The sequence below is a fragment of the Boleophthalmus pectinirostris genome, unplaced genomic scaffold (genome assembly GCF_026225935.1).
Source record: "Boleophthalmus pectinirostris isolate CB_2022bp ecotype Guang Dong unplaced genomic scaffold, ASM2622593v1 HiC_scaffold_18, whole genome shotgun sequence".
NCBI lineage: Eukaryota > Metazoa > Chordata > Actinopteri > Gobiiformes > Gobiidae > Boleophthalmus > Boleophthalmus pectinirostris.
In genome coordinates this window covers 24,210,452-24,238,193 of record NW_026571133.1, presented here as the reverse complement: position 1 = coordinate 24,238,193, position 27,742 = coordinate 24,210,452, and the positions used below count along the sequence as shown (strand labels likewise).

The following is a 27,742-nucleotide window of genomic DNA, read 5'->3' as shown; positions in this document are numbered from 1 at the left end:
CAACAAAAACCCTTTTCACATGCATTTTTTGAAGACTGCTCCTTTAATTGAATCTACTAAAATGTAGGTGAGGGGCAATATCGCAGCATATTTTCACTTTATATGCAGTGACATGAATGTACAAATGGGGAACACAATAAATTAGAATATAATTTACATTTGAAAAACATAGTAACAGTGTACCAACATTAATACTGAATATAAAATATAAGGAATTAATCACATGACTTTTCTTTTGCACTTAGGTATAAGCAACATTCAAATATCCAAGTTCACAGCACTGAGGACCAGTTTGAGAGATTTATGGAGGCGTTATATCCTACTGGCAGTCCGTAAAAATATTATTTGCAGTATCTCCCCTTCACCTCGTCGATATCTGTTCATCGTCTTACTGAGGATGGCCTCAGAAATGTAGCAGCAGCAAACAACATTTAACAGCTCCAATGAAGTCCTTATATGCGCTTAGATGTCCAAGGACTATGGTGGTCAACTGAAAGGTTGTCAGATATTGTACATTACAACGCGTAATGCAATGTTATTATTAAATGTCATTATTAAACAATTCCCAGTGTGAGGTATAGCACAAAATAAAACACAAAACATGACCAGCATTTAGCAACAGAAATAATTACAGGGTATTACTGTCTAAAAGTAAATGTTCCCATTCCCAGCCACCTGTTTGATAGCACCATATATCAAAATAAAGCACCAATGATTGAGGAATGATGGAGACGTGCTCTGTGAGATCCTTGAATACATTGTGTAATTTATACTGTATATTTAGTGCCCCTTAACTGACAACCACACCAGGCTTCACTCAGTCCTTCAGAATCAATCCTTCAAAGTGAATCCTGCCAATGGAATTTCTTGAAAAGCTTCCATGTTGGTCAAATAAATGTTCTGTTTTGTGTAATCCTTCTCAAATATGTATGTAATTAATACACAGATAGTATATGCTTGTTATTTTTCATTTTAGGATAGGGTCCTTACATATCATTAAGTCATAATCATAATACATTCCCCTTTAGACAGTAGGCATCTTGGCTCTTTTGGACATAAGAATAAATATACAGTACACAGATTGGAATTTTCTGCCACTTTGCAGGTATTTGAGCAGACAACAGCATAGTATTTACACAAAAAGTGCACCAAAGCTAAACGCCAACATGCTAACATCACAGTCAAACAATATTAAACCAAAACGTTCACTGTGGGCTCCCATCACCTCCACGAGCCATGTGTCCAGCACTTTTATAAACAACAAATATGGAGGATCTCTAGCATAATATTAATAATTATTATAATAATAACAATAATAATAATAAAACTTAGAACAAAGTCTGCAAATAATATTGCAAGTTCCACTTCACAGAAGTGAAAATAAACAGATTTGAATCAGCACTGTGGCTGAGCAGTGGTTTGTGTTCATGAGGGAGGGCAGGAGGATCAGACAGACAAACCACTACTCTGGTTGCCTTGGCTCCAGATGAAGTCTACTTCATTCTTCTGTCACGTTTATTGCAACACCAACCTCCCTTTATTGTCCACAGTTCATCTTGCTTCTTCTCCTGATTTTGTCCTGAAGAAGTCAATGGCCCTGGCATGTCTTGCAGCACATCTGTCTGAAATAAGCCCGACTGCAGAATTTGAACTTCAGAACAAGCGGACAGTAGGCTACCTTGTTTACGTCTTTGCACTCTGAAAGAACAAAAAAAATATCTGGATTAAATAAGGGACACAAACACATAGTGAAGTAACCTCATGCCTATATTTTTTATCTGATTTCTTAGGAGACTCTGATTTCCCCAAGGCCTCTACAAAATAGAACTTTGTATTTAAACTTGGAGGCTAAGCACAAGCAGAGACTGATGTTGGCCTTGTTCATTGACTGGGCTTCCTGCCATCCCAACAATACATACTCATTTGAGCACACAAAGACACACTCATTTGAGCACACAAACTGCTTGCTGGATGGTGGTCAAGCAGTGCTTTAAATGCCTTATCACGATCAGAGTGTCTTCCCTTATTAGGCTTTGGCTCTTGCTTTTGCAGAGCCAAATGAAACGAGACATTGCCTCACTGCTGTTCGTAAAGGAACAATTAGCCTAAAGCTAATCCCATTAGCAAGCCTGTAAACGCTGCTCACGTTTTCCATTCAGGCTAATTGAAAGGCTTTTCTTTATACATCTGAATAGCCATCCATCATGTGTAAGTGTATACAGGTCTGAACTGTATCACTTGACCAGGGGCCATCCTCACTGGAAAGATGAATGTAGCTGGTATACAGCAGAGCCTGTTTGATGGTTCATAGCAAATGGGTGAAAAACACAACTTAAAGTATTGAGAAAAATGTAGTAAAAACTTCACTAATTCATCACTATGGATCTAGCCTGCTTCCTGCTGTGGAGAGTGTGCCAGTGATGTTTGATAAAGTGTATCTGTAGTGCAATGGTCTTACCGTCACCGGTGGCAATGGGTGTGGCATCACACTTGCTCTCACACTGCTGCATGATGGCTGGCCTGAGGGACTCTGCACAGTCACTTGAGGGTTGCCCAGTGTACGACAGACACTGCACTGTCCTCATCTGTTGGCCCAGGCCACAGTGAGCAGAGCACTGAAATACATGGCAAAACCAATTAGAGCACTCAGTGAGGCTGTCATTAAGCAAGGTAAATAAGGACCAGCTAATTCACCTAAAGAAATCCCCACAGTATCTTTCTGTGACCTCAGGCAACTCTGCTTTTGCATGTTGCTACATTTGAAGTGAACAAAGTGGATAGCCACTATATAGATCAGTTATTTTAGCCAAAAAATATTTTTAATAAATGTATGTATTTCTATGATAGGCACAAGTATGCACATTTAACTTAAACATACTACAATATTTGTAGCAATGGCTAATTTGCAATGTTAATCAATATAAGGGTTTTCACAAACAAAAAGAACTTTATATTTATATGTACATGTACATGTGATAGCATAGCATTCTTGCATTCTTGCATACTGGACAATAATTCCTAATGAAAAAACTGTACATGGGCAGGTAAACTGGGGACATGTCCAGAAATGCCCCTTGGCACACACATTCAGACTAATCAACAGATGACCTAATGTTCTATATTTTCTCATAAAACTTAAGTTTGTTGACACATTTCATGTGCACAACCCAAAATGCACACCTGCTATTTTCTAAATGACTTCTAAGCATGCGCCAAATACAATAAAATGAATGTCTGAAGCATGACCAATAAAACACAAAGTGATTCCAGTTGGAGCCGACATCATTTCACCAAAACAACTACAAAGGAGGTCGATATCGCTACGATTAGGCCTATGGATGTAGGCACCTGGCTGTCAGTCATCAGTGTTTTAGTTTCAACAAAGGGGCATTCGAATGCAAGATCTGCATAGCGCTCTGTCACCTTATTGAGTACTGGCAGATCAGAAAGCCTGTATTTCATCCCTTCCCAATTAGAGAATGATTATTAGGGCCTGCTGTCGGCCATGACAGATGGTACACGTCAATGATGACAGTTACGTGGGATTTGATCTAATGACCTTATGACTTGAAAGAACAGGAGCTCTATAGCTTACATTGATCTCTCCCGAAGTCTGGACACAAGGCTTTAGAGCAGCAATACTAAGATTTGTACAGTAAACGAAATGCTCATGTCCACCGCACTGGAGAAAGTCCAGACTCCAGCTGTTGTACTCTTGAGTATATAAACAGGATCGCTCTGAGGTTAAAGAGAAGGTTATTTGTTTATGGCTGCTACTGCCACTGACATAATACAAAGTCACAACACCAATCTATTTTGTTTATAAACACACATGGGCAAAGCCGTATAAGTAAGAGTTATTCACTATTTCTATTCACAAATGAGTGCAATGTTACATTTTCATTCAAAAAGTTGTTTTCTGGTAAACACTACATCTATGACGCAGATATGTGGCGTCATCTAACAAACCCAATCCACTTGTATAGAAGTCAACAGCAAAGGAATGCTGCTTCTCAGCAATGCACTAAGTTTTGTTCCTAGAAGCAGCAGTGCTGAGATAAACTTCAAACAGTCAGAGGGGATATTATCAACCCAGCCTTATCCATGTCTGCTGGTGTCACAGCCCTACATGCCAGAGGTAAGCTTAGGCTTCCATTTGTCATCCAAATTTGAATTATGTCAACTATGCACTTAAACAACCTGACTTTCTCCACATTTGTAAGCCCTTCAAGTACTTAAGCAGGAATTACATACTTGTCCCCATTCTCCAGGAATCCAGCGAGGAGGAGGACAGCGACCAAGACTGCAGCGGATTCGAACGGGAGGCTTGTTGTGGCTTGGACAGTGCCCAGGTGGAAAAGGCTTTGTCAGGTCACTGCTCTTGCATAAAACAATGCGATGTTTATAACCAGGGCCACATTTAGGAGTACACTAAAAATAAATGAAAATGAATGAATTAAAAAAAGTCATAAAAAGACAATGTCTGTCGAGCAAAAATCCCCACCTCAGACCAGTCTAAAGTCACCCACTTTGGCGGGCACGACTGGTTGTTGCAGGACTCCCGTTCAATAGGTCGATGAGTCAGACAGTGGGTGTCTGCCAACGTCTCCTCCTCAGCAGGACCCATCTTCCTGATGCACACCACTGTCCTGGTGCGGACTCCTCCATCACAGGTCTTAGCACAATCAGACCAGTCACCAATAAACCACCTGCAAAAAAAAAGAAAAAAAAAAGGGAACATTAAAATAAATTGTTAACTTCATTTTTTGCCAGACAATCCATGGAAATCCTTAGTTGTAACACTGAACATAGCATAGTATGTTCTAACGCAACCAAATAGTTCCATGGAAAAAAAATAAATAAAATACATTAAATATTATAAACTGACCCTGACATTAGCTCTCTAAACACATCCAGTCTCTGAAATATTACATCATGCACAGGAATGTACAACATTAACAACATGTTTTAAACATTTGCTAAAGAATTCTTTGCCAAAACTTGTAAAGGTCCTTGCTATTTGAAACAATTCTGTTTACACATTGACTTTATTTGGCCTTCATTCAGCAACATCCATACACAATGTAGATCTAGCACACTGTTATGTACTAATAAAACTCAATAGCACATTATTAACAATTGTGGTGGCAGAAATCCAACTGAACAACAACCAACTGAATGGTTTTGTATCATTTGGCAAAAGCATTGAATCTCCGTTTCTTTAGACAATGCACATGCTAAGCTGATTGTATAGATATTTGGCCACAAATGATAGTTTATATCAAACCTCATTGCATTTATATACAGTGCCTCAAGATATATGGACACCCTATGCCAGTCTCAATCAAAAGATATTAATCAACTATGAAAAAGACGAGTGTGTAATTCCACTGGTCCACATCTAACTAAAGCTGAATCCTCTCTACTTTGGCACAGCTGAAAGGAATCAGTAGTCATGTGAATGACTGAAATGAATATATGCATAAACAATTCTAAAGTCTGCATTAGAACAAATGCTGAAAATGGGTAATTGTTTGGAGCAATTCTTTGCATTTGGAGCCATTTCTCATTTTAGTAGTGAGCAGAGAATTGAACGATAAAGACATTTTTTTCCTCATATTTACCACTGAGTGCCATTACTTCTCATATTTGTCAATATTTCTTTATTGTGTATTGCCTCAAAGATTAGAGAAGTTTTGGGGTTTTTTTTTTTTCTAAAAACTGAACTCAATCTGAGTTCATTATTTTCATCCAATTTGATTTTACAAAAAGCAAACATTTTATGGGCACTGCAATTTGTTACAATTCTAAAAGTAACCAGATATGAGTAAGACTAGTAAAAATGATCATGTATTTTTACATACTCTGGAGGACAGGGCTCAGTGTTGCAGTTTTGCTGGTTTTCTGGAGGTCTGCCATCTGGGTCACAGTAACTGTTCTGAACCACTGAGTTATCGTCCAGCCTCTTGCACACCACCTCCTGCTTCTGAGACCCTACAGGGGAAATGATTTTAAAAATATGACATTTTCCACAGCTAGCACTCAATTAAAGAGTTTGAAGCACAATAACTGTCTGTGATTAACTCAGACATGTTAAGTGAAGTATTTTGCAAAGTAAATTCATCATTATAATTTTGATCACTTTATTTTGGCTTCTAACTTGGAGAGTTAGTGTTACAGCTATGTGTCACCCCCCCATTGTTAGTGTGCAGACATATCAGACCTCAGAAGGGGTCTCTTTGGACCCTCATGGAACACATAATTTAACACAGCTTTGTCTGGCAACTGTAATAAGATACAGTAAGAATAAATATGTGCGTGATATGCCTGGACAAAAAGTCAACCCATCTGTGCGTGAATATGATTTGATGAATGGTATGGCGAAGTATGAGGTAAAGGAGTTGATGGTTTTGAGACAGAGTAAACTTTTTATTGCTATGATGATAGACAAGACTTCATTATTAGCAGAGCTGACTCCATGAATGATAATCATAGCTGGCAACTGGGGTAAGACACAGAGCAGACACAAATTACATCATCTGGATCAACAGCAAGGCTGTTTAGAGCAGTGAAAAGTAAAAGGTTGTGCCTGCCTTACAATATAGGTTACAATTTTTAAATGCTCCTTTCAGTGCTTCTTTAATATTTTGTTAAAAACAATCACCTCACGCAGGTTATATAACATCGGTCTGGTTATATTTAAGGCTGCATTCAATTGTGCCTTTAGAACTGTGAGAGTTTGATCTTTTTGGGGGGATTGTAACTAGAAAAGATTGAGTTTCTTAGGGCTCTTTACATCCACAAACAGTTGATCTACAAAATTAGATTGTTGCTTTACCTCCAGCACAGCTGGCAGAGCATTCAGACCAGGGCAGGTGATGCCATGAGAAGCCCACCTCATTGTCACCACTTCCTGTCCGCTGAATTGGCACATTGAATTTGTAATATATGCCCAGATTCTGTTCTTGGAGAAGGACCTGCAAGGCATTGTTATAAATAATAAATAACACATTTTAGGATTTACCTTGTAATTTCTCTTGAGGATGTTGGGGTCCTCTTACTCAACATTAAGTATGACTAGAGCAATCTTCACAGGCAGTAAGTAAAGGGTCTAAAGTTTGGGGGCTGGTCACAACTCTCATCAACTCCCAAAGGCAGTGTGTCGTATTTTCAGCAATGTACTGCAAAACCACTGGATTACAAACAAATGCTGTATGGTGGCCTAATGTCTGCTAATAGATAATATTTACATAACCAAAGGTACATTATTTTTCCAGATATTGTTTATCTAAAAAATAAAGTACCAATTTACAGTAATAGTTACAAAAAACAAAATAAAAATTACAATTATCTTTTTATTTTTTTTTTAAATGGGTAAAGGTCCTCACAACCAAAAGGACCTATTCCTTAACCTGATTCTAACCTTAACCTGATTGTGAAATAGTAAAAAATTGCATCTGCTAGCATTCCACCAATGCAAAGGGGCATAACTGCACTGGGGCGCAAAGTAATCTTCAAATCAGTAATGAACTGTCTGACTGAAACCCGTGAATATAAAGTTTTTAGAACATTAAGTTGTTTCTTATTGTTAAGTTTCACTTTTCATTTTCAATGTCTTGGCTTGGCTAGATGTAGTGTAGTGAATGAAATCTGAATTTATTTAATAGAGGGCGACTGCTCATATCTATCACATATATTGTAAGTTGTAAAAAAATGTTAACGTTTTACCATAACAAAAAGGTTGTCAGTGGTAGGTCCAAGGGCTTCCAAAGACTCTGGATCATCAGAAGGTCTTTTGTAATGAAAAGCTGTCCCAGCAATATCAAACTTTCTTGGCCAGTCAATGGTCCAAGCCCCATTGATGTAATAGTCATCGCCTTCAGATTTTAATGCTGGAAAATCAAAGAGACAATCATTCCTTTAAGAGAGTTGTCCAACTTGAACAGAAGCAGCAGGTGAACACAGTCACGACAGTATGAGGTCATGGCTGCAGTTCATCCAAATCATCATCTTTTTCAGGTATACTCTGAAGTCACAGAGCTCCTGTGTTGTATCCTTTTGAGAGACTGAGCAGAAGCATTGGAAATGAAGACACTGACATGTGCAGACACGTAAAATGAGAAAGAAAACACACTTCAGGTGAAAGCCTCAACTAACTTCAGGAATACCAGACTGCACGGTTGCCAAAACAAAACAGGTTTCCAAGCACAACAGATCTGAAAATATCCTCTTTCACTCAAACCAACTGGGCCAAAATGAGCAGAACTGATTCAGCTTCGGCACTGCGGGGTATGAATCAAACATCTACATGCATTAACTCAGAGCAACTGATTTTAACAGACAGTTTTTTTGTCTTTGATATACACAAATTATACTAAGGCTTCAATGGTGGACCAGGTGCACAACGTCCCTTCAAACCTGACACAGTTCTTTTGGTTCAAGTGCAACCTACCAAGAATAAGACATTCTCAAAACACTAACTCTTTCTGCTTTATAATAGCACAATAAAACCAAACATTTTCTGTAAATGTTTAACTCAGGGTGGTACTTGAGTTTGCAGTATACAGTTCAATGCCATTGCCTCATAGTCACATGTGCATTTTGTGAATTTTTATTATTTTGGATTGGGCAACAGATGAAAAATTTATCTATAATTGCATTTCCACAGCAACATTAGGAAACTGAAGGAATCTGTGTGGTTTACCCCCACAAGTAGAGAAAATATGAAACAGCTGAAAGTAAAAAACAAACAAACAAAACACATAAATTTGGACTGAAACTGAAAAATACACATCATTAATTTAATAGAATTAAACCGCGAAATAACATTTCAAGCAATGTTGCATTCAGTATACAAATTCACAGTTTGCTATCACAAAATCTACTGAAACAGTCTTTACTTACCTATATAATTCTTTGAAATTGAGGCTTCTTTAATTTCAATATGAACTGAACCCTTTGGGATGTGGACAACCTCCATGTAGCCTACAAGAGAAGAACAGACCCTTCAAGGTGGTATTTCTCCACTTTATCCCCTTAATGTGACTTTTTCCAAAACACAGAGCAGACACGTTCATAATTCATGTCATGAGGTAAAACCACATATAGAATGCATTTCAAATAAGCCAAAAAAGGACAGAGCAACTCTGCCAGAGGACAAAACAACCCCCCTCTGCTATTTGGTCACACACGTACACATACACACGTACGCACACACACGTGCGCACGCACGCACACACACAGATGCACACACTGTATTTTTGAATGGTTTACTAGCCATACCATACAAGGAGAAATATGCATGCTTCTGTCTTTTCATTTATGTAGATGACCTTATGCTACAGTTCACACTCCACAGTTTATTGTGTATGCAAAATATACTGTGGGTTTGTATTGATATACTGATAAAGAATAGTTACTATTTGAATTCCCGAAAGACACTCTTTATGCTGGCTTTTGGACAAATGCTGTATTGCCAAAAAGGACATTTTATTTAATTATCTAGCCTGAGCCAAGTGCGTTAACCACACTAAAATAAAACTTTTCTTTTTAAAACTGTTCTTATCTATACCATACTAAGTCAAATACTTGCCTCCTCTGGGTAAGGACTCATTGAAGAGTCCTTCAGTGGCCTCACATGTGCTGCCGTCTCCTCCACACACGCGACACCGGTCCTCTTTAGCGTCTGAGCTCAGGATGTTGTCACAGCCCACATGCTATAAATGGCAAATATGCAGAATTATGTTTTTTAACTTAAGGTATTAAAACAATTAAAATACAACAAATGACATTATCAACTGTGGTAAATTGGTAAAACTAAATAAAGTGTGTTTGATTTACTCTGGTTTCCCCTTTCAAACCAAAACATGCACACTAGGTAAAATCCTCTAGCTAGGAGGTCTTGACCAAGTCTAGCACAAGTTCTGGAGATGAGTCACCGAGTGCTGTATGGCAGCTGCACATTGCACAACAGTTTGCTCCAGCACCATTGAAGTATGGGTCAAATGCAGAGAATTTATTTATCTCAAAAGGGATTAATAAAGTAGACCTAAACACTAGCTTATGCTACATACCTCTATGCTAGCTCTAGTTCTCTCTCTGTTTTTCTTCTGCACATGTGCACCCAGACCAGCTTAAGCAGTTTTTGTGCTTCTTCCAAGTAGACAGTGTTCCAGAGATTTATCACTGAGAAGCAAGCTTATAAAATAAAAGACATGCTGGAGTGAGTCTGGAAATAAACCTGTAATGCTCCTTAAATGAGAGTATTCACTCACACATCATGTTTTACTAATAATGTAATAATGTAGGTATCAAATAGAGTTTTTGGTGCCAAAAGATGATGCAAATTACCTGCTGATGTACAAACTCAACACACAGGTGTCACTATGCAAACAGTCAGGATATACATAATCAGACAGCTTTTAATATAAACTAATCACACTCGAGGGACTTTCATTTCCTTATTTAAACCATTTGCATCTTAAATTTAAACCATTTGCATCTTAAATTAAGAAGTGGGTAGTACTCATTTACATTTACTCAAACACATTTACATGAGTTTTCAAACATTTAATTTTTCTACTTGAAGAGTGGTACTCTTAATTAGGGATTGTCTGACATAGATTTTTTTGAGCTGATACTAATAGTCAATATTTGTCTTGCTGTTGTGGACAATAACCAATATTAAGGTTTTTGAATCCTTTACAAGAACCAAATTTATATTAAGTTATAGTTCCTTTTGTTAAAAAAAAAAAAAAAAAAAAGTATATTATTTATATATATATATATATATATATATATATATATATATATATATATATATATATATATATATATATATATATATATATTTGTTGGGGACATAAATTCATATTTGCACTCATTAATCTGTTCAAAAAGACAAATCTGACGCACTGAGGACACACTGGGAATAACACATCGGCACCCAAAGACTGGAGCAGGCCAGAAATTATATTGTATCAGTCCAATATTGAGATTTTGGCACAGATATATGAGCCGTCCACAGATTTTGCCAATATTGCTGGTAACCGTTAAAAAATCCTTACCCATAATTAAGTACAACTAAGTAGTATTTTCTCTTTTTTCTCTTACTCAAGTATTTACATTCTTTCTACATCTTGTACCTTTGCTAGAGTAAATCAGTCTTACTTTTACATGTGTGCATGTACCTCTAAACCTCTAAATCCACCTCTAAAGTTATTGTTAGGGCTGCAAGATATGTATCACAATAAAATTTTATGTGTAATTTGAATGGCTACAATTACAAAATACAAACACTGCAATTATTAAAGCGACACAATTTCCTCTGCAAACAAAACAATGGCCAGTCTTACTGCTGGGTTTCAGATGGCGTCAAGAATCTATATAGGGCGATAATATTTTGATAGAAATGGGGGGCAGCTAAAACTTATATTGTTAAAATGTGACATTTGTTGTAGTCAGTAATAAAAATGATCAGATTCAACGTTAGTGCATTTTCTTGCAAAGTACAATGTAATCAATAGGAAAATCTGGCTCTTGACATCATCAAATTCTAAAATTCGAAAACCAGCAGTTGTGTGAAAAGAAGGTGATGATTCAGTTTTCTCTCAGTTGTCAGTGCGCCTGGATGAGTTTAAAATGTGGACTAGTGAAACAGATTACATTTCAAATTGCAATTGCAATACTTTTCAATAGCCCTTTTTGTAATGTTAAGAATAGAAGTACTTCATACCTTACACTCTCCATTGATACAAATGTCCAGTGAGTCCGCCTGACAGCGAGTACCATCTATTACAGCTGGGGAGCGCTCTGTGTAGAAGTTATATCCCTCAGCCAAACAGTTTAGGGCACAGGGTTTGACACCACCTGTAAGAGACAAGAGTACATACAGTGACTATAGTGATCCAACTGTTCTTACTTGCCATGTAAAAACAAAAAAATCTCCACAAAAATCTAATTCTAGCGATGCTTTTATCATAAAAAACTGAAAGTTAACTTAAGTAACATACTGCACTTTGCACTGTAACAAACTGGAATGGCAAATGTAGGGAATAAAATCTTAAAATTAGGTAAACTCACCACCGGTGTATGGCTTCCAATTATAGTATTTCCCTCGAAAAGGCATGCTGTCAAAGTCAGCACACTGTTTCTCTCGGAAATCACGAGACCCTACAGGGCATGCCTGAAATTAAGTATGCAATATGTTGTATACATGTTTTTTATTGTATAAAAATTATACAATAAAAGCAAAACAGCATTTTTTTGTTTGTTCAAAGGCATATCTAAACTTATGGTTTGTGTGAGGCTGGAAGATGACTTAGTTGTTTGTTAAATATTAATGGTGAATAATTACAATTTCAACACACAACTGTGGCAGAGGCTAGTCTCAGGGTCCTCTTTTCTGGAAAAGCCTAGGTGTCTGGGTTGACACTTCTCTCAGCAAAGGTAGGCCAACAATGGAATAAAAGTATAAAGAGAGAGTTTATTGGTGTGAAAAGGTCCCAAGAAACTCAAAACACTCTCCCTAAGGACAAATAAAAGCGCCAGTGTCAAAGCTGTATTTCAGATGCAGAAAGTGTTCCATGTGAAAGTGGGGCACAGGAAACTAAACCTCCTTTTTCATAGTACACTTCACAATACATTCTATAGGCAGTATTACATCAAAGCTGAAGCATAACAAGCTGAAGCTGAACAATAACAATTTCTAGAATGTGTGTGACCCCAACAAAATCTTTAAATCTTCAAAATGTATAAATGTCTAAATGTATTAAAATGTATCACTAAATTCTCGCAATGAGAAATTGTGAGTAGAAGGATTTTTGTAGCTTGGAAAATCTAGTCTCTAATGCTGCCCAACCTCTGTCAGTTTAAAATGTAATATCAAGTATAATTCAATTACATCGTTAAATTCTAGTTTCTGATTTCAATTTTGAAAAAGAAATGCAAAGTCTGTTTTTTTGTTTGTTTGTTTGTTTGTTTTTTTCTTGGTCTTAACATTTTGATTTTTACTGTATTTACTGTATTTGCTGTATTTTCAATATCGGCCATGTGAAATGGAAACAGGAAAGTTGGGAGCCCTGAAAACAAATGATATTTGAAAACAGATCTGAGTGCAGTGCACTGCAGCTGGTGTAGAATATGTTTGACACTAAATAGATTTGTGCAATGGCATACTGGCCATTTATGTTCATTCTTTTCCCAGTTTCTCCTCTGTAATACTTATGGTCAGTTTTCACAAAAGAGGTTAACCAACCACCAAAGAAGTAGTTGGACTTGTGCTGTAGCAAGATTCAGTCAAGATTTTAACATGAAACCACACCTGCACTGCAGTGTATGTGCAAAAAGCTTAAACGTGAAATTATACATAAATGAGGAGGAGAAGGAATATACTCACATCTATGTTGCAGGATCTGTAACGCTTCCTCTCTCCTAGACAGTACTTGCCTCCTCCTGATGGGCTGCCAGACACAGCAGTTAGTGATAAAACTACAAGTAAATGAAACATTAAATCACTAAATGTGTATTTTGTGTTTAAATGTATTTTGTGTTTGCCGAGTGACATTAATCAAGAATAAAGCCGGAAAACACAAGTTGTATCTATAATATTTCCATATGTTGGCGGCAGTTTATAAATCAAGTTTATTTATGAAGCCATTTCATATATTTATATTTTTGACGTATTTTTAAAGCTACCATCTGTAATTGGATTGGCTGACTGGGCCCTGTTATATTCTCACTTCATGCTATCTACGTTACTGCTGTCTGACAATGTGCCAGCTTTGGTCTAACAGACCAGACCTGAGAGCACAGGTGAACCTGAACTAACCAGTGAGGGAAGGGAAACAGGTTTCACATCTGCCATCTACTGGTTAAAAAGAAATCTAATAAACTTACAGGTGGTAGCTTTAAAAACTGATATTATAATTTACAGTAATTTCCAGAAATTACAAAAATTTCCCCTAAAATGCATGCATGTGATGTATGAATCCACCCACCCACTGCGCACACACACTCACTAACACAAACTGGGTTTCCATGTCATGGTGACATTAGATTGACTTATGTTCATATCCTGGAGATTGATCCTAACCTCAGCCATGGTCACTACATGCCTAACCTTAACCTATTTTAACCCATATCCTAACTTTAAACCATGTTGCTCATCCAATAATGAAGGATTTACCTCACAGGGACTTGATGTTTTTGTCTCCAAAAGGGAGGTAAGTCCCATGCGTGTATATAGATTTTAGTACCCAAAATGTGATACCCGCCCACACACACCTGTAGGTGGGACTTGAATGAGTGTGTTCCGCTTGCTGTGGCTTACTTTGCCTACTTACGCTGGGCTGTCACAGTGCCTCATGGAGGAGGACACACCACCGCCACAAGTCCGACTGCATTCGCCCCACATGGACCAGGGTCCCCAGCCTCCAGCTACGCTCTGAGGCCACGTCCCAAAGGCAACACACTCCCCTTGGTAGCACCACTGAAAAAACATTTACAGATTTTGAATTCAAATATGCACGGGGCAAGTTGTTGCAGCATTATATACTGTATATGTATGAAAGTAATCCAATCCCTGTTTCTTAAAACTTAAAAATACTATTGTGACAAGCGGAGGGAGCAAGAAACAGTTCTTTAAGAAAAAAAAAGTGCATATTTATTTTTTATCAAGGACCAATGATTGAGCTAGTTTAGCACAATATCAGTCCATACGTTATAAACTACTGTTTTCCAATATAGATTTGCTTCTATTGTTTTACACCCAGACAGCAGTCGTGTGTAAATCTGCTCCAGTACTGTAAGCCTGGTGCTAAGCTGTTGAGAGTTTCAGAGGGGATCAGACACGCTCTTTTGTCTCTCATTTGTGTCAGTGGGTTAAGGTAGGGGCTATGTTGGGCTGCTGTCCTCTTTATGTTGCCCTTCTTGACTGGACACAATCACTGCATTAAAAGAAATGCATTGGCTTTGGACAGAACCAAAAAAGAAAGATGTGTATCACAAAGCAAAAATCAGATATAAACTAAACACATAAGATAATATACTAAAACTTTTACTTTTTTCCTGTGAGTTCTAAATTTTTTTCTGCCTATGAACCATAATCGTCAGCTCCCCCAATTCTGTGGCCCCTTTCTAGTGCACGCTGGGTGAGAAATGGCTGACATTCATATTCCTTTGAAGCTGTCCCTGACAGGGCACTGCTCCAAAGCAACCAGCTCAACCTGGGCCCCCCTATGTTGTCCAGGACCCTATCCATTGGCCCCTGTCCTCAAAGGCTCCACTGAGCTAATCGTAATCATGGATGACAGCTCGTGACACTCTTCTATTCTACTCTTTTAGACCTCGGCCCATTCAGAGACAATGGAGGCTGTAATCCACGTTAAAACTGTCTCCCCTAACCTAGCCACCATAAACGGGGGCAGATGACCCATAGCCTGATGGGTAACAATGCCGCACTTCCCAGTGGTGAACATAGAAGACCGTAATGAGACACGTGCATTGACAGTATTAGCCACATTTGTATATAACAGAGGGACTACAATACATCATAATATAAATTTGCACGAGAAGTGAGATGTGGAGAAAGACCTACCCCTTTGTCGATACTGCCAGTCTGACACAGAGTTCCTTCAGCAGCAGGAATACTGTTAGTGACACAGCGGTTGCTTTTGCTAAGACACCAGAGCTCTCTACACACTTCCTAGGAAAGACGGCAAGAGCAAGTTGGTCAGAATTATTTCAGTTAGAATTATCTGTTTAAAAGACTGCCAAGCATTTATTGGTAACTGGTGATAAACAAGAAACCAAACAGCATTGTTGTAAGCATTGGTACAAATACAAATACAATTTAACCACTGGAGTCTGTGTGCTATACACCAAGGAAATTTTAGGGTACATATGTTTTGGATCATGGGGTCAGTGGGTGCTCTTAATGTTCTTGTATGACAAAATGAAGAGTTTGCTGGATCAACACCATGACTAATATTTGCTCACTTTCACCTCAGGACCACACGGGACTGTGACATCAGTTCAAGAAATCACATTTCTGCTTCATGGGGGAAATCAAGATAGAGCAACAGGCCTCCCAAGTCTGAGATAAAGATGACTTGTAGGCCCAACAAATATCTGAGGTATTACTGACTGGTCTGGATAAACATCTCCCCTCTACTCCTTCGTCTGGGAAATACTGAGAATGCCTTTAGATTACCACATGGTGGGAGTGTGCAAGACAAAGTGGGAAGACAGCACTAAGTTGCCCCCAAATAAATAAGCCACTAAAATGAACACATGTTACAAGAACAGCTCTTATATTTCCCTTTAAACTGAACTGGGTCATCCAACATATCCACTTCAAAGGCATTTACAGGGCTATTGTGTATGGTAGAAGAACAAGCCAATGAAAAAGAGTTATGAAGCTGTGCAGAGATTCTGACCCTGGAGGTCAGTAAATATGCCATGGACGTGAAGCTCCTTGAGTCTATCCAGATTAAATAAAGCGGCAAACTGCCACTATCACAGTGCAGCAACTCCTGTCTGCCAGCTGCTTTCAATAAGCCACCCCACCGATCCTTTCACTATCCCAGCCCTGTTAAAAGGTCAGTGGCCAAGGCCTTAACTAATGTTGATGCAGACCTGATGGATTTATGGCAAAAGAGAACAAGCTGACAATAAAAAAGGCAGAGGCTGTGTATGGGCTTCACTAATATAACCAAGGAATGGATGTTAAAGGATGTTTGTATTTCATACCTCCAACATTCACTATTCTGTTGAGTTGGCCTTAGCATCTACTGGACTACTGGTCTGTCCCATTTCAGAGCAAAGTTCTGACCTTTGAAATAAGGCTTTGCTTAGTTGACATGAGATCCAATGCTGTAAGACTACATCATTTATTTGATTACTTTGTAATGTTCTAAATGAAATGAAATCAATTTTTGACTCTTATCAATACTTATCCTCAACACCTTTGGTGAAAATATGTACAAAATAAAATCACAGCATTGCCTGATAGATTAGAATGATTTACTTTACCTGTATTATGTACAGAGTTTAAACAGCCGAGCAAATCATTGTCATCTTACAAGATGTATCAAGGCTACAAATGTAGTTAATACGATTAACTGAGATTCAGGAGCAGGACCACGCCTCAGCCGCCCTCTCCTCTCACCTGCGAATCACAGCTCACTTCGACCACACCTCTAATTTCCCAGAAGCCTATATGTAGCAGCCTTTCCCATCATCCCAGTTTGTCTCGGCTAACTCGACCCCACCCTCCCATCCCCTATTTTGTCTTTCAGTCATAAGACCCCTACAAGGGGGGTCCCGTTCCGGCTGGGCCAATTGTAGATTGAGACGGAGTCCCCACCTGGAGTCTCAACCCAGCCATCTTTGCCTTGCTTCGTACATTATCAATAAACTTCTTCGCACTATGTTGTCGTTGGCGTGGTCCTAGCTAGTGAATATTGTGTTAACAAGACACTAGACATGCTGAAGCAGTACTATCATTAAACAATTATCCATCTAATCTACAATGGTAAATTAGCCGTATATTGGAATGTAAACAACATAACTAGAAAAACAACTATGAATCTAACATTGAATAAATGAAATGGGTGTTGAGCAAATTCATGAGAACAACATCATTAAAACATTCAGTTTCTTACCCCATATTTGCACTGGCGTGAAGAGGCTCCGTACTGGAAGCGACACTGCTCATCTGCATCGTACACCTGCCCTGGGGCCACAGTTGGGTACAGGAAGTCTTGTTTTGGAGGTTCATTGTCCAGACATGTACCTCGACCTGAGCTGTCAAAAATACAAACTCGAAATAAGACTGATTACCAACACTAAGAGTCCTTATTTGCTTGGTCCGTGGAAAAAATAAATTAAATAGACAGGTTAATTTACTAGTGGCTATCTCTCCTTCAGTTACATCTATTGATAACAGATAAAATAAATTCTCCCCAACTCATCAGGGTGGAAAAATTGGTCTTAAGTTTTCAACTGTGTTAAAATACAAAACATAACAAGCTCAATAGTTGTAAAATTGTACTCTCTGCATAAGTTGTCAAGTGCTTGTCCTGTGGCTTACTTTATAATTTGGCTTGTCTGAATGTAGTTTACCCTGTATAAGACCTGAACTTAAATACTAGTTAGAAAAAATAGTGAACTAAAAACTAGTGATTTGAAAATGCGCCTGTCTGAAAAACTTAGAAGGCAGACTCCTCTTAAAAGATTCCAATTCAGTGTGTGCATAGTTGCATTCTGTCATTGTTTTATTTATTAGAAAACAGAAGTGATTCTTTCAGTGGTTACGGTTTCTTTCTGAGGCAGCACATTCCTTTGAAGGAGAATATGACCTTAAGTATTTACTATAACACTGTTATTTCCAGCTGTGGCATCTGCTACATGCAGAATGGCCTCCACACTCTGGAAAGGAAAAGTGGGCAGAGTGACAACAATAACGTAGTGCACTGCTTTATGAGACTGCAACTGAAATCATGCAAGTGGTAGGTGTTGAGGGTACACCCTTTGAGTGCCAAAGCAGATCATAGATAAAGTTCTACTCGGGGAATGAAGAGTTATATAGTGTATGGTTATTTTATAGTTATGTTTAAACACTATTTTCAGGCCAACAAAGCAATGCACTTAGTCACCTAGTCCCCACAGTACGAATAAATAGACAAAGCAATACAGTCTCAATGGAGAAAAGCACCACTGAAAAATTGAAGAACTATAAGTGGTGAAACTGAGTACTTATTCGCTTTTTAGTGGCAATGTCCTCATTAGATATTTGAGCCAAAAACAGACAGGAACCCTACAGAGAACTGGAGAAGTAGCTCTTTGTATGGTAGTTGAAAGCTGGCACACAACACTGTCATCTCTACCACAAGTGCTGCCCACAAAGCTCAAGCGGAAACATCATTTGACAACCGCGGCCACTTTTATAATCGCTCCTGGAGGGTCTCACCATAAACTCATGAATGTATATAGTCTTATAAGATTGCACAGGCTGCAAGCTTAAAAACTAGCATTTTAGTTTATAAGTAGCTAAAAGTTAACATTTTGCACTTTTTGTGACTCAAAAGCTTGTTGAACTGGGCAATACAAACATAACTCTCATTCTAAAGTCATATTTGAAGATAATAAGTATGAGAAACACAATGTGGGCCTCTAAAAATGAAATGGTTTAAACTTTCATAGAGTGGCTCAGATGGAATGATATTTTACAGACTGGAATGGACTTCCCATAATCTAAACTTTAGTTCCCTGAAGACAAAATGATAAACAGTAAGTTTTATTTTCATATAGATGACTCTGTGTTTTATTGGCATTAATGGTTTTAGGTGCATATATGAACATCACATTATGTGTAGACAATAGACATCACAGTAAAAGCCTTCATTTAATTTAATCATTGTCATTATCACAGCCAGCTGTTCCTTACCAGAGATATACACATGTGAGTTGTTGTTGTTTATTTGCAAGTGGGTCTTTGATTCCCACTGCTATGATTGATATCAGTCTTCCAGTTCAATGTTAGTTCATTTTCCCTGTTCACTTCAACCAGTGGTGTGTCTGTCTGCCAAATGTTACTGTTCAGCTTGTAACCTATGTAACCTCCTAAAAATGTTGTCTTGATTGACCTGTCCATAAAACATGGGAGGGCTGACTGTGGCACAGCTGGGCTAACCATCACTACAAACCAAAATTACACATTTTGACTGCCTTGAAGTGCCAAGGAGGAAGGCAGAGTTATTAGAAATTATCACACAGGGGTCCAAAAAGAGACTTTATGACTAGTTGTTGTGGATTACAGGTAGAAACTTATTCAAGTTATATCACAGTATGGCAACATAAAATAAGACAGAATTGTTCACGCATTACCTTATCATTTACATTAGGATCTCTCCACTTACTCGAGAAAGCTGGTAATGTAGTCCTTGCTGCAGGCAGACCAAGAAAACGGGTTGGTATTGGCTGTTATATGAGCAGCCATCAGTTTGGCTGTCTCATGGCCTTTGGTACCACAAGAGTTCCCAATACCATCGTGGTTCATCCCAAAACTGAAACAAGATAAATAAATGAATAAAAGGAAATGTCAGATGGCATGGCTTTTTAGCTCCTGGGTCACACAATGACTACAGGAAACTTGAGTTGTGTAGCTCTAAACCAGCTGTGTGGACAAGATCTAAGGGTTAAGGGTCAAACCCTGTCTGGAGCTCAAGAAAGGCTTAATCACCACTGTGATTCCTGCTTGTCAATCAGCTTATGCAGGTCTGAGCAGGCCACAAGGGAGACTCACTATCACCAACAGAACCCCATCAACCCTTTTATCTATGGCTGAACTACAGGCTAAGCTCAAAAGGCACAGAAATGAAAGTCAATCAAAAATGTTAAACATGTAATATACATGTCTGGTAGAAGTTTTAAACTATTGTTTAAAACTGAGTTGGAGGTCAGGTTAGAATTATATATAGATTTGCTGTTAAACTCTCAAAATACAGATATTTAGTCCTGGTGTATGGTTAATACATTACTTGACCTACCCATATAAAACAAAAACTGGAACAATGGCTTCACAGTCAGCACAACTAATAAAGGGGATTTTTTTTCCCCACATCAGCTTCAAATGCAATTATAATTATTCAATAACAAAAGTGTGATCATTTTCATTTGAAATTACTTTATGGCATAAGACTGCTTTGACAACTTTGTGGATACAAATAATGACACTGTTCAACTTTTTATGTTTGTTTCCTTTTTCTTTTTTTTAAATATAGAAAACAAAACTAGTTACATAAGCCTTTGTCCTCCATTTGAAATTTGGAACTTATGGAACTGTTGTTTTATTCATAACAATACAGGATACTTTGTTGCTTCCAGAAGAAATTACTCAGCAACCACTGAAACTGCAATTTGATTAAATTTTTATCTGCAGCCCTAATGTCTGGATATTGTAGGTAAAAATATCTCAGGTTACAACAAGATGTCAAAGTTCACTTATATGTCTAATGTATATACCAAACCATGTTACACCGCCTGAACCTGTTTATCTAAGGCTGGCGTTTATGACATTTTACTCTGCACTGGAAATAAATCAACTTGCCTGAAACCCCCACACCACGCCAGAGTTTTTTTAATCCTCAAGAAGCAGCAGAGACTATTTTTACAACTGCCCCACAACAGAAGCAGACATGAGACATAATAAAGGAAATCGCCATCTTGCTGAACTCTCCAGACAGGGATACATAGACTAATACATCATCATTATTTTGCTTTATATTCAAGAAAAAGGAGCCAGAGGTATGCGGACACTAACATTTGCATGAAGAAAAATGTAGCGATAAAAGTTCAAGCAGTCTGCTGGAGGAGAAAAAGCATCGTACCAGCAGGTCTGATAGCCAGTATTTGTACAGCAGAAAATACTGAAGTATGATGGAGTTTGAAGATATGCTGAAAAGTGTAATCCTTCACGTAAGGCTATGTATATTATAAATCAAACTCACTTATGGCCAATCTCATGTGCTATGGTAAAAGCAGAACCAAGGCCAATGTCTTCATTGATGCTGCAGCTTCGCTCTGGCTCACACATACCAGCAACTGAGGCCAAACCTATGAAGTAATACAAAATCACCAAAAACAGAGTGAATATAGTGAATTTAAATTACAGTGGATAACTTATCAAACTATACATGTTTCTTTCCTAAAACTTTAGAACCTTTTAGGAACAGGACTCACAACTTCACAAGTCAGATAGGGAGATGCTTTTCTCTAAAAGGTTACATCTACAGGTGAGAGCAGTGTGGATCAAATTACACTGCAATAGGCGTGTGCTTTGCTGCTATGCATCAAATGAATCTTTAAGACAATCACAATCAAATAAGGAAGGAAGCACTTTGATGCAAACAAATCACTTTGGGGGAATATATAACTGGGGATATTAATTAATTAGGTAAAGGTGAAGTGACGCATGTAAGGCGTCTTCTCTGAAATGCCATGAGTGAAATGTGCATAATTTCTAGCCCCATGATTACTCAGTGACCCTAAAGGGTAGAGATGTGACCTGGGAGCATGATCCCTAAGGAGCAGAGGCAAGGTGAGACAACGAGGAAACAGAGCAGATGCCAGGGCAATTAAAGGGATGGGGGGAATGTGACAAATGCGGTCAATCTGTCAAACCAGCCCTGAAGTCACAATATTACCTCAAAGATATACTGTGGTGCCTGAGGGGGCTTTTGCTGCAGATAAGATGGGGGAAGAAGAATTGGGTAAGAAGATTTAGGGTGGGGCCAAGGGGTAACTTGAGGCACCCCCAGTTACTACCAAAATGTCACTAGTTTTATCTTCCTCCTGCAATCTCTTCCTCTTCCATTTTCCTTTCAACTTGTCCTCTAATGTCCATCTCCTCCTCTGTTACTACCCCCTGCTCTTTAAACTCCCTATTCTCCTCCCCCCATCTCACTGCTTGGCTGTCCAATGCATACCTTTTTCCTTTCTCAGTGCAAGAGTAAACACCTTAGACATTCTGAGGTTACAGGCCACCACCAGGGGCAAAGGAAAATGTCTTAATAAACTAGAGGCTATGAAGAAGTGTTGCATATTGTTGACCAGGTCTATGACATCCAAGAAACAGAAGTGCATTTAGAACAACACAAGTGTAAACATATACATCTGAATTATACATCACTGGAACTGTCTGGCTGTAACACTTTCGGTGGGGAATACAAAAATATGTGACAAATAAGTGGTTAATCTTACCTAATGTACCACACGGTTTGTTCTTATAGGTGCATATGTCATATCTGTGAGGCAAACAAATGAATTAAGTTAAATACTTTTGTTAATTTGATATTTTACACTTTTGAATTTTAGTGGTTTATATACAATTCCATCAGAGCATCAGTTGTCATATACTTTTTCATCTTTATTCTTGTTCACTCTATTCACTTTGATGAGTATTTTTTTGACAGTCCATTTCTCCTCTTGGACACTTCTGAAGTTGGCACATTTTTTACCCTATTTAGAAAATTTATTGTTACTTATATTACTTATTTCCCTAATACCCCAGTGTATCTTACTGAAGTGACAGGTCGGATTTCAAACAAACAACAATGCCTCAAATTCCTATTCAGACATTCTGACATGGAAACAACAAAAACGGCACAGTCACCACTATGGGGATAAATCATACACCACAAGCTTTTCTGCCAGAATCCAGGATATTGCTGTATGTTTATTGGGAAAAATCCAATATAATAGGAGAAGATAATCATTCAGTTTGTTTTTACTGACATACAATTGCAGGCAAAATGACATGGTGCTCTACCTAAACCAAAATAAAATGATAATGTGCATATTTAAAAAGGTACATGGCACATGATGGAAGTAAATGGAAATATGATCAAGACAAGAACAATCGTATTTGTTAAAACAAAGTGAATTTACTGTAGACTTCAATAAGATATTCCTGTACACACACTTACCTTGTGATTAATACGGCATTGTCATGATGAGCCATGCCATTTTCAGAGATACTGTTGCCATTGCTGTGATGAGACAGAATAGATTTCTGCCACTTACAGAAACTATCCAGAGACTTGTCAGCATGGTGGTTAATTTCTAGATTAGGCTACAAAAGGAAAAATTGTAAAACTGTATGCTTGCACTTTATAATATATGTTATTCATCAGTTCAATTAAAGCATTAAATAAAAAACATTGGAAGTGCTGCTGTAATAGTAACCATGAGTATAAATTTCATACCTGATCTTCTGTTAAAACAATTAAACGTGTGACTATTATGTTCACAACATTTCCTAGACTGGCATCACGGTAAAGTTTGGCAACCTGACCTCCAGAAAAGAATAAAAGGCACAAAGTCAGACATTTGTATCCTGAAGGTATAAAAAAATAAACATAGACATAAACAAAAACAAAACACTTACAATATTCATTACTGACAAAATGTAGTGCTCAATATCTTTTCGTCCATGATAACCGACCATCATTTTATCAGCAACAACTAGTGTCTCCACAAAGCGCTCAGTGCTGACAGAGCGCCTCGGTCTGTGGGTACTATTGGAAAACTCATTTTGTGAAGCAGGTGACTGGGGACCACTGGGCGATGTTCTTAACTGACAAGATGCACTGAGATCTGTGAACAACAGGTGCAGTCATTTAGCCCAATTTACAAAATATTACTCATCTTTGAAATAATGACACATACTGCTTCAGTAGGCAATATAGTGTTAGCCAAATATTTGAAATGCACACAGGGAATCTGCCCCTTTGAACCTTACTGCTCAGGCCTTTGCTTTATGACCCAGATGCTCTGGGAAAAATCTATAAGATGGTACATGTCAGGGCATGCAAGCTTCCTGGTGAAGACAGCCCTTTCTCCGTCTTACAAGACCATGGCCCAAATACCTGCCTTACCATCTGGTTCTTTTTTCCCCAAGTTGTCATATTTCTCCAAGCCCAGATTTTAACTTTAAAATCTAAAAATGTAGTAGTTGGTTTTGTTAAAATGCCAAAGATTTCTATAAATGTCTGGGTGAGTGAAATGTAAAGGGGCCTTTTACAGTTGATGGATGTCTATGACAGCCTGAAAGGTATCCAGACCAGACCTAAACACAGCACACAAGAGGCCTGGTCTTGTCTACCAAACACCAAACCAATGCTTCCTCTAACCAGCTATTTAAATCATTCTTAAGCGTCATTTCCATCCACACAGAGTCCAAACCCAGATGGAGGTGTACCAACCTGAAAGGCCACAGCTGAACTCCTGGCTATGCTCTTGTGGTGAGGGAATGGCAGACATTTTATAAATAACATGCTGCTGTGCTTCATCCAGGTTCCATTCAGGCGAGTTTGTCAAGGACATGTTCTGTAATGGCTCTATTAAATACTGTTCTTCCTCTGTTGTTATGACACCATGCTTTGGAGTAAAGAGAAAAAGAGAGAAGGGATCAATTCAATGTTTGTAAAAACATGTGAGTACTGAAATGTGTTATACTTATATTGTAAACTAGTACTTGTTTTTGTGATCTAATGTAGCCCTTCATGACAAAACTCAAAGACTGCTGTCCATAGATAAATTATCAGATAAGCAAATGAACCTCATTGGACTATGGACCATAAATCAAAGATTAGTCTGTATATATTTAAAACTGACACTGACAGTATCACTTTTGCAATATTTACTTTTACTTTTCTGCAGTTAAACCCGCTTTAACACTGTTAATTGGTCTTAATAAAAAATGAAATACTTTTTAGCTCTGGCAAGATAAAAATTTATCTTGCAAGTGCTTAAGTTACTTTCAAGGTTGTCTGATGAAACAGTTTGTTCAGTTTTGGTGTAGTCATATTATGTTTTTTTTCTGACCACATTGAAAATTATGTAGGCCTATATCTATACTTTTTATTGTCTATATTATGAAAGCCAAATATATTTTATATTTTTTTCTTTGTTATATTTGCATCAAGCTGCCAAAGCACATGTCTAATTTGAGAAATCCCCTGACACTGGCAATAAAGCTTTTCTGATTCTGTTCTATGCCAAAGATGTACCATGGATATGAATGTAAAAGGATTGTCACATGTGATTTTGTGACCACTTTTATTAGTTTCACAAGAAAAACTCAACCTCAAATGAGCAAAGGATACAATTTAAAGATACAATGTTGTGTATTTCGGGATTAGGCCAATTTGAGTTAAGTCAAGTCAAAAAGCATGTTATACTCACCAAACCTTTGCAGTTGCTGAGGGCCACTCTGGATGTACTATACTGATTTTGCAAGAATCCAACATAGTGACAGTTATCTACCATGTTATGCCGCCACTCCAACCCTTCTTTCCCCCAATACTCCACAGTAAAATGTTTTGACATCAAGTGTGGGTTGAGTGTTAAGTTTAAGTGAAAGTGCTTTCCATAAGCTGACAGGCTATAGAACAGCCTGGACTCAAAAGGGTCTTGCAGAGGTTGCGGTCCAAATGAAGGATCAGCCAAATCACGCCTCCATCGACCCGATTGTTTATGCTTCACAGTGTAGCTCAAGAACTTGCCATTTTCATCCACTCGTACTGGGACTGTCAACTGATAGTGCTGCAGATATGACAGGAACTCCTCTTTTACACAAAAAAGTACATACAAGTTGCACATGAGATTATGTAGAACACTTGAATAATGTAAGATTAACATTTACCTTACCTTGAGAACTGTGTGACAGCCTGTTGGTGTCTTGAAATTCAGTAGCAGCCATCACCATCAGGCTCAGTGTCCAAGTCAGCATCTTCCACAAAATTTCCATAATTCTGGAAAGTGTATGACATGGGTGGGACAGAAGCTGCTAGAGAAGGTCTATAGACAGGCAATCAGTTGGATGACACACCATAACAAGCCCATGGTCTGCCTCTGTAAATGCTATGAAGTGTCTGTGGGCCAATATTTAGCTCATCTAGGGCTCAGATTTCTTCTGAAAGCCAAAGCTTCCAAGTCTTATTGGCGTCTAAAGTCATGTCTGGGAGCAACTCTGTAATCCACCAGAGACAGCCGCCTTTGTTGGGTAGTCCTTTAAAAGGGAAGGTTGTCCTGAACAATCCACCTGAGTTTCTGTGAAAAGATTAGATGTAGATGTTAGTTAATCTTGGTTTCTGTGGCTATTTGCAGGTTGCTCGGGTTTAATTGGTTCTTTACATCGCTGAGTAACAGAGTGCTAAATCTGTAGGCTAAAAGTGTTAGTAGGTTGTTCGATTAATAGGCTATTCGACTGAGAGCCTGTTGAAATAATTACTTCTAGGCTATTCTACAAATGTGGAAAAAAACAATAAATTATGTTTATTTGCTTTAAAAAAAAAAAAAGTTGGAAAGGCATACAGCGTTCACAGATAAATCAGGCTATAACAAACGAAGATCACGGATCAAGATTTAATGTCAAGTTACTACTTTCTGAGCACTGTATATTTCTCCAGCTCAGACTCGCCTAGTCCAGACAGCAGTGCTTCCCACTTGGCCACCATGACCCAGACATTGGCAGGCAGCCCGTAGGAACACCGGCATAAACTCAAACAGAGCTGCAAGCCTGCAACCACAAGAAACTGCGTGACATCACATCAGAGAGCTTGATTTGTTTGAAAAGATGAGTCCCCTGTCTGGTGTACTCGGTAGAGTTAACCAGAGATACAGCCCTGAACCAATCTTTAACAATTTGCAGCTGAGAGAGCTTAAAGTTAACAAATAATAAAAACGTCATCTTTGTGATGCATGCTATAAAAATACAGTGACTCAACTTAAAAAGGCTCGTTGATGGTTATCCAAACATGGTAATACTGCAAAAATAGAGAGAGAGTTAAAGACACAGGCCTACCAAGATCAACTTCATCGTCATCTTTAGTCCAAATGCACAGGATGACCACAGAACAAAAGCTTTGCGCTCCGCAGATGTAACGCACTTCCAACGCTGCGTTCAGTCATCCTCTGAAACCGCAGTGTCGCTCTCTTCCGATCAGACGCCCAGACACTGAACTCAAAAAGTTACTCAGCTTTTAAGTCTTGGATGTAGTCCAGCAGAAGGCTCTATTTTCAGCCTATCAGTCGTCTTTATAGTCTTGACTTGGTCTGGTGTGCTCGGGGGGCTTAAGAAGTTAGTTTAGGTCGTAGAGAATTGTCAAAGTACGTGCACAAGCGCAAAACTTTGTCTTGAAGCTGCTCCTTGCACAAACGTTGCAGAGACCGGGTTATG

At 38.3% G+C, this 27,742-nt stretch overlaps 1 protein-coding gene across 1 annotated transcript; it reads right to left on the bottom strand.

Annotated features, from left to right (window-relative positions):
- Positions 1 to 44: 44 nt before the first annotated feature.
- adamts6 (ADAM metallopeptidase with thrombospondin type 1 motif, 6) lies at positions 45 to 27,738 on the bottom strand. The gene is made up of 25 exons (XM_055154187.1): positions 27,368 to 27,738; positions 26,212 to 26,613; positions 25,747 to 26,129; positions 24,765 to 24,939; positions 23,948 to 24,156; positions 23,766 to 23,849; positions 23,487 to 23,632; positions 22,762 to 22,805; positions 21,510 to 21,615; positions 19,920 to 20,066; positions 17,664 to 17,805; positions 15,596 to 15,703; positions 14,343 to 14,488; positions 13,397 to 13,460; positions 12,082 to 12,184; positions 11,735 to 11,868; positions 9,593 to 9,716; positions 8,905 to 8,985; positions 7,729 to 7,892; positions 6,839 to 6,977; positions 5,865 to 5,994; positions 4,505 to 4,709; positions 4,255 to 4,431; positions 2,459 to 2,615; positions 45 to 1,698 (listed from the first exon to the last, which is right to left on the bottom strand). The coding sequence occupies exons 2-25, from the start codon at positions 26,309 to 26,311 to the stop codon at positions 1,589 to 1,591; spliced, it is 3,378 nt and encodes a 1,125-aa protein (XP_055010162.1). The 5' UTR covers positions 26,312 to 26,613; positions 27,368 to 27,738; the 3' UTR covers positions 45 to 1,588.
- Positions 27,739 to 27,742: the final 4 nt, after the last annotated feature.

Coding starts and splice junctions, on each gene's coding strand:
- adamts6 (XM_055154187.1), bottom strand. CDS start 26,311: ATGGAAATTTTGTGGAAGATGCTGACTTGGACACTGAGCCTGATGGTG. Junction 12,185..13,396: donor ACAGATCCTGCAACATAGAT/GTGAGTATATTC, acceptor ACTTAATTTCAG/GCATGCCCTGTAGGGTCTCG. Junction 6,978..7,728: donor CTGACAACCTTTTTGTTATG/GTAAAACGTTAA, acceptor AATGCCTTGCAG/GTCCTTCTCCAAGAACAGAA.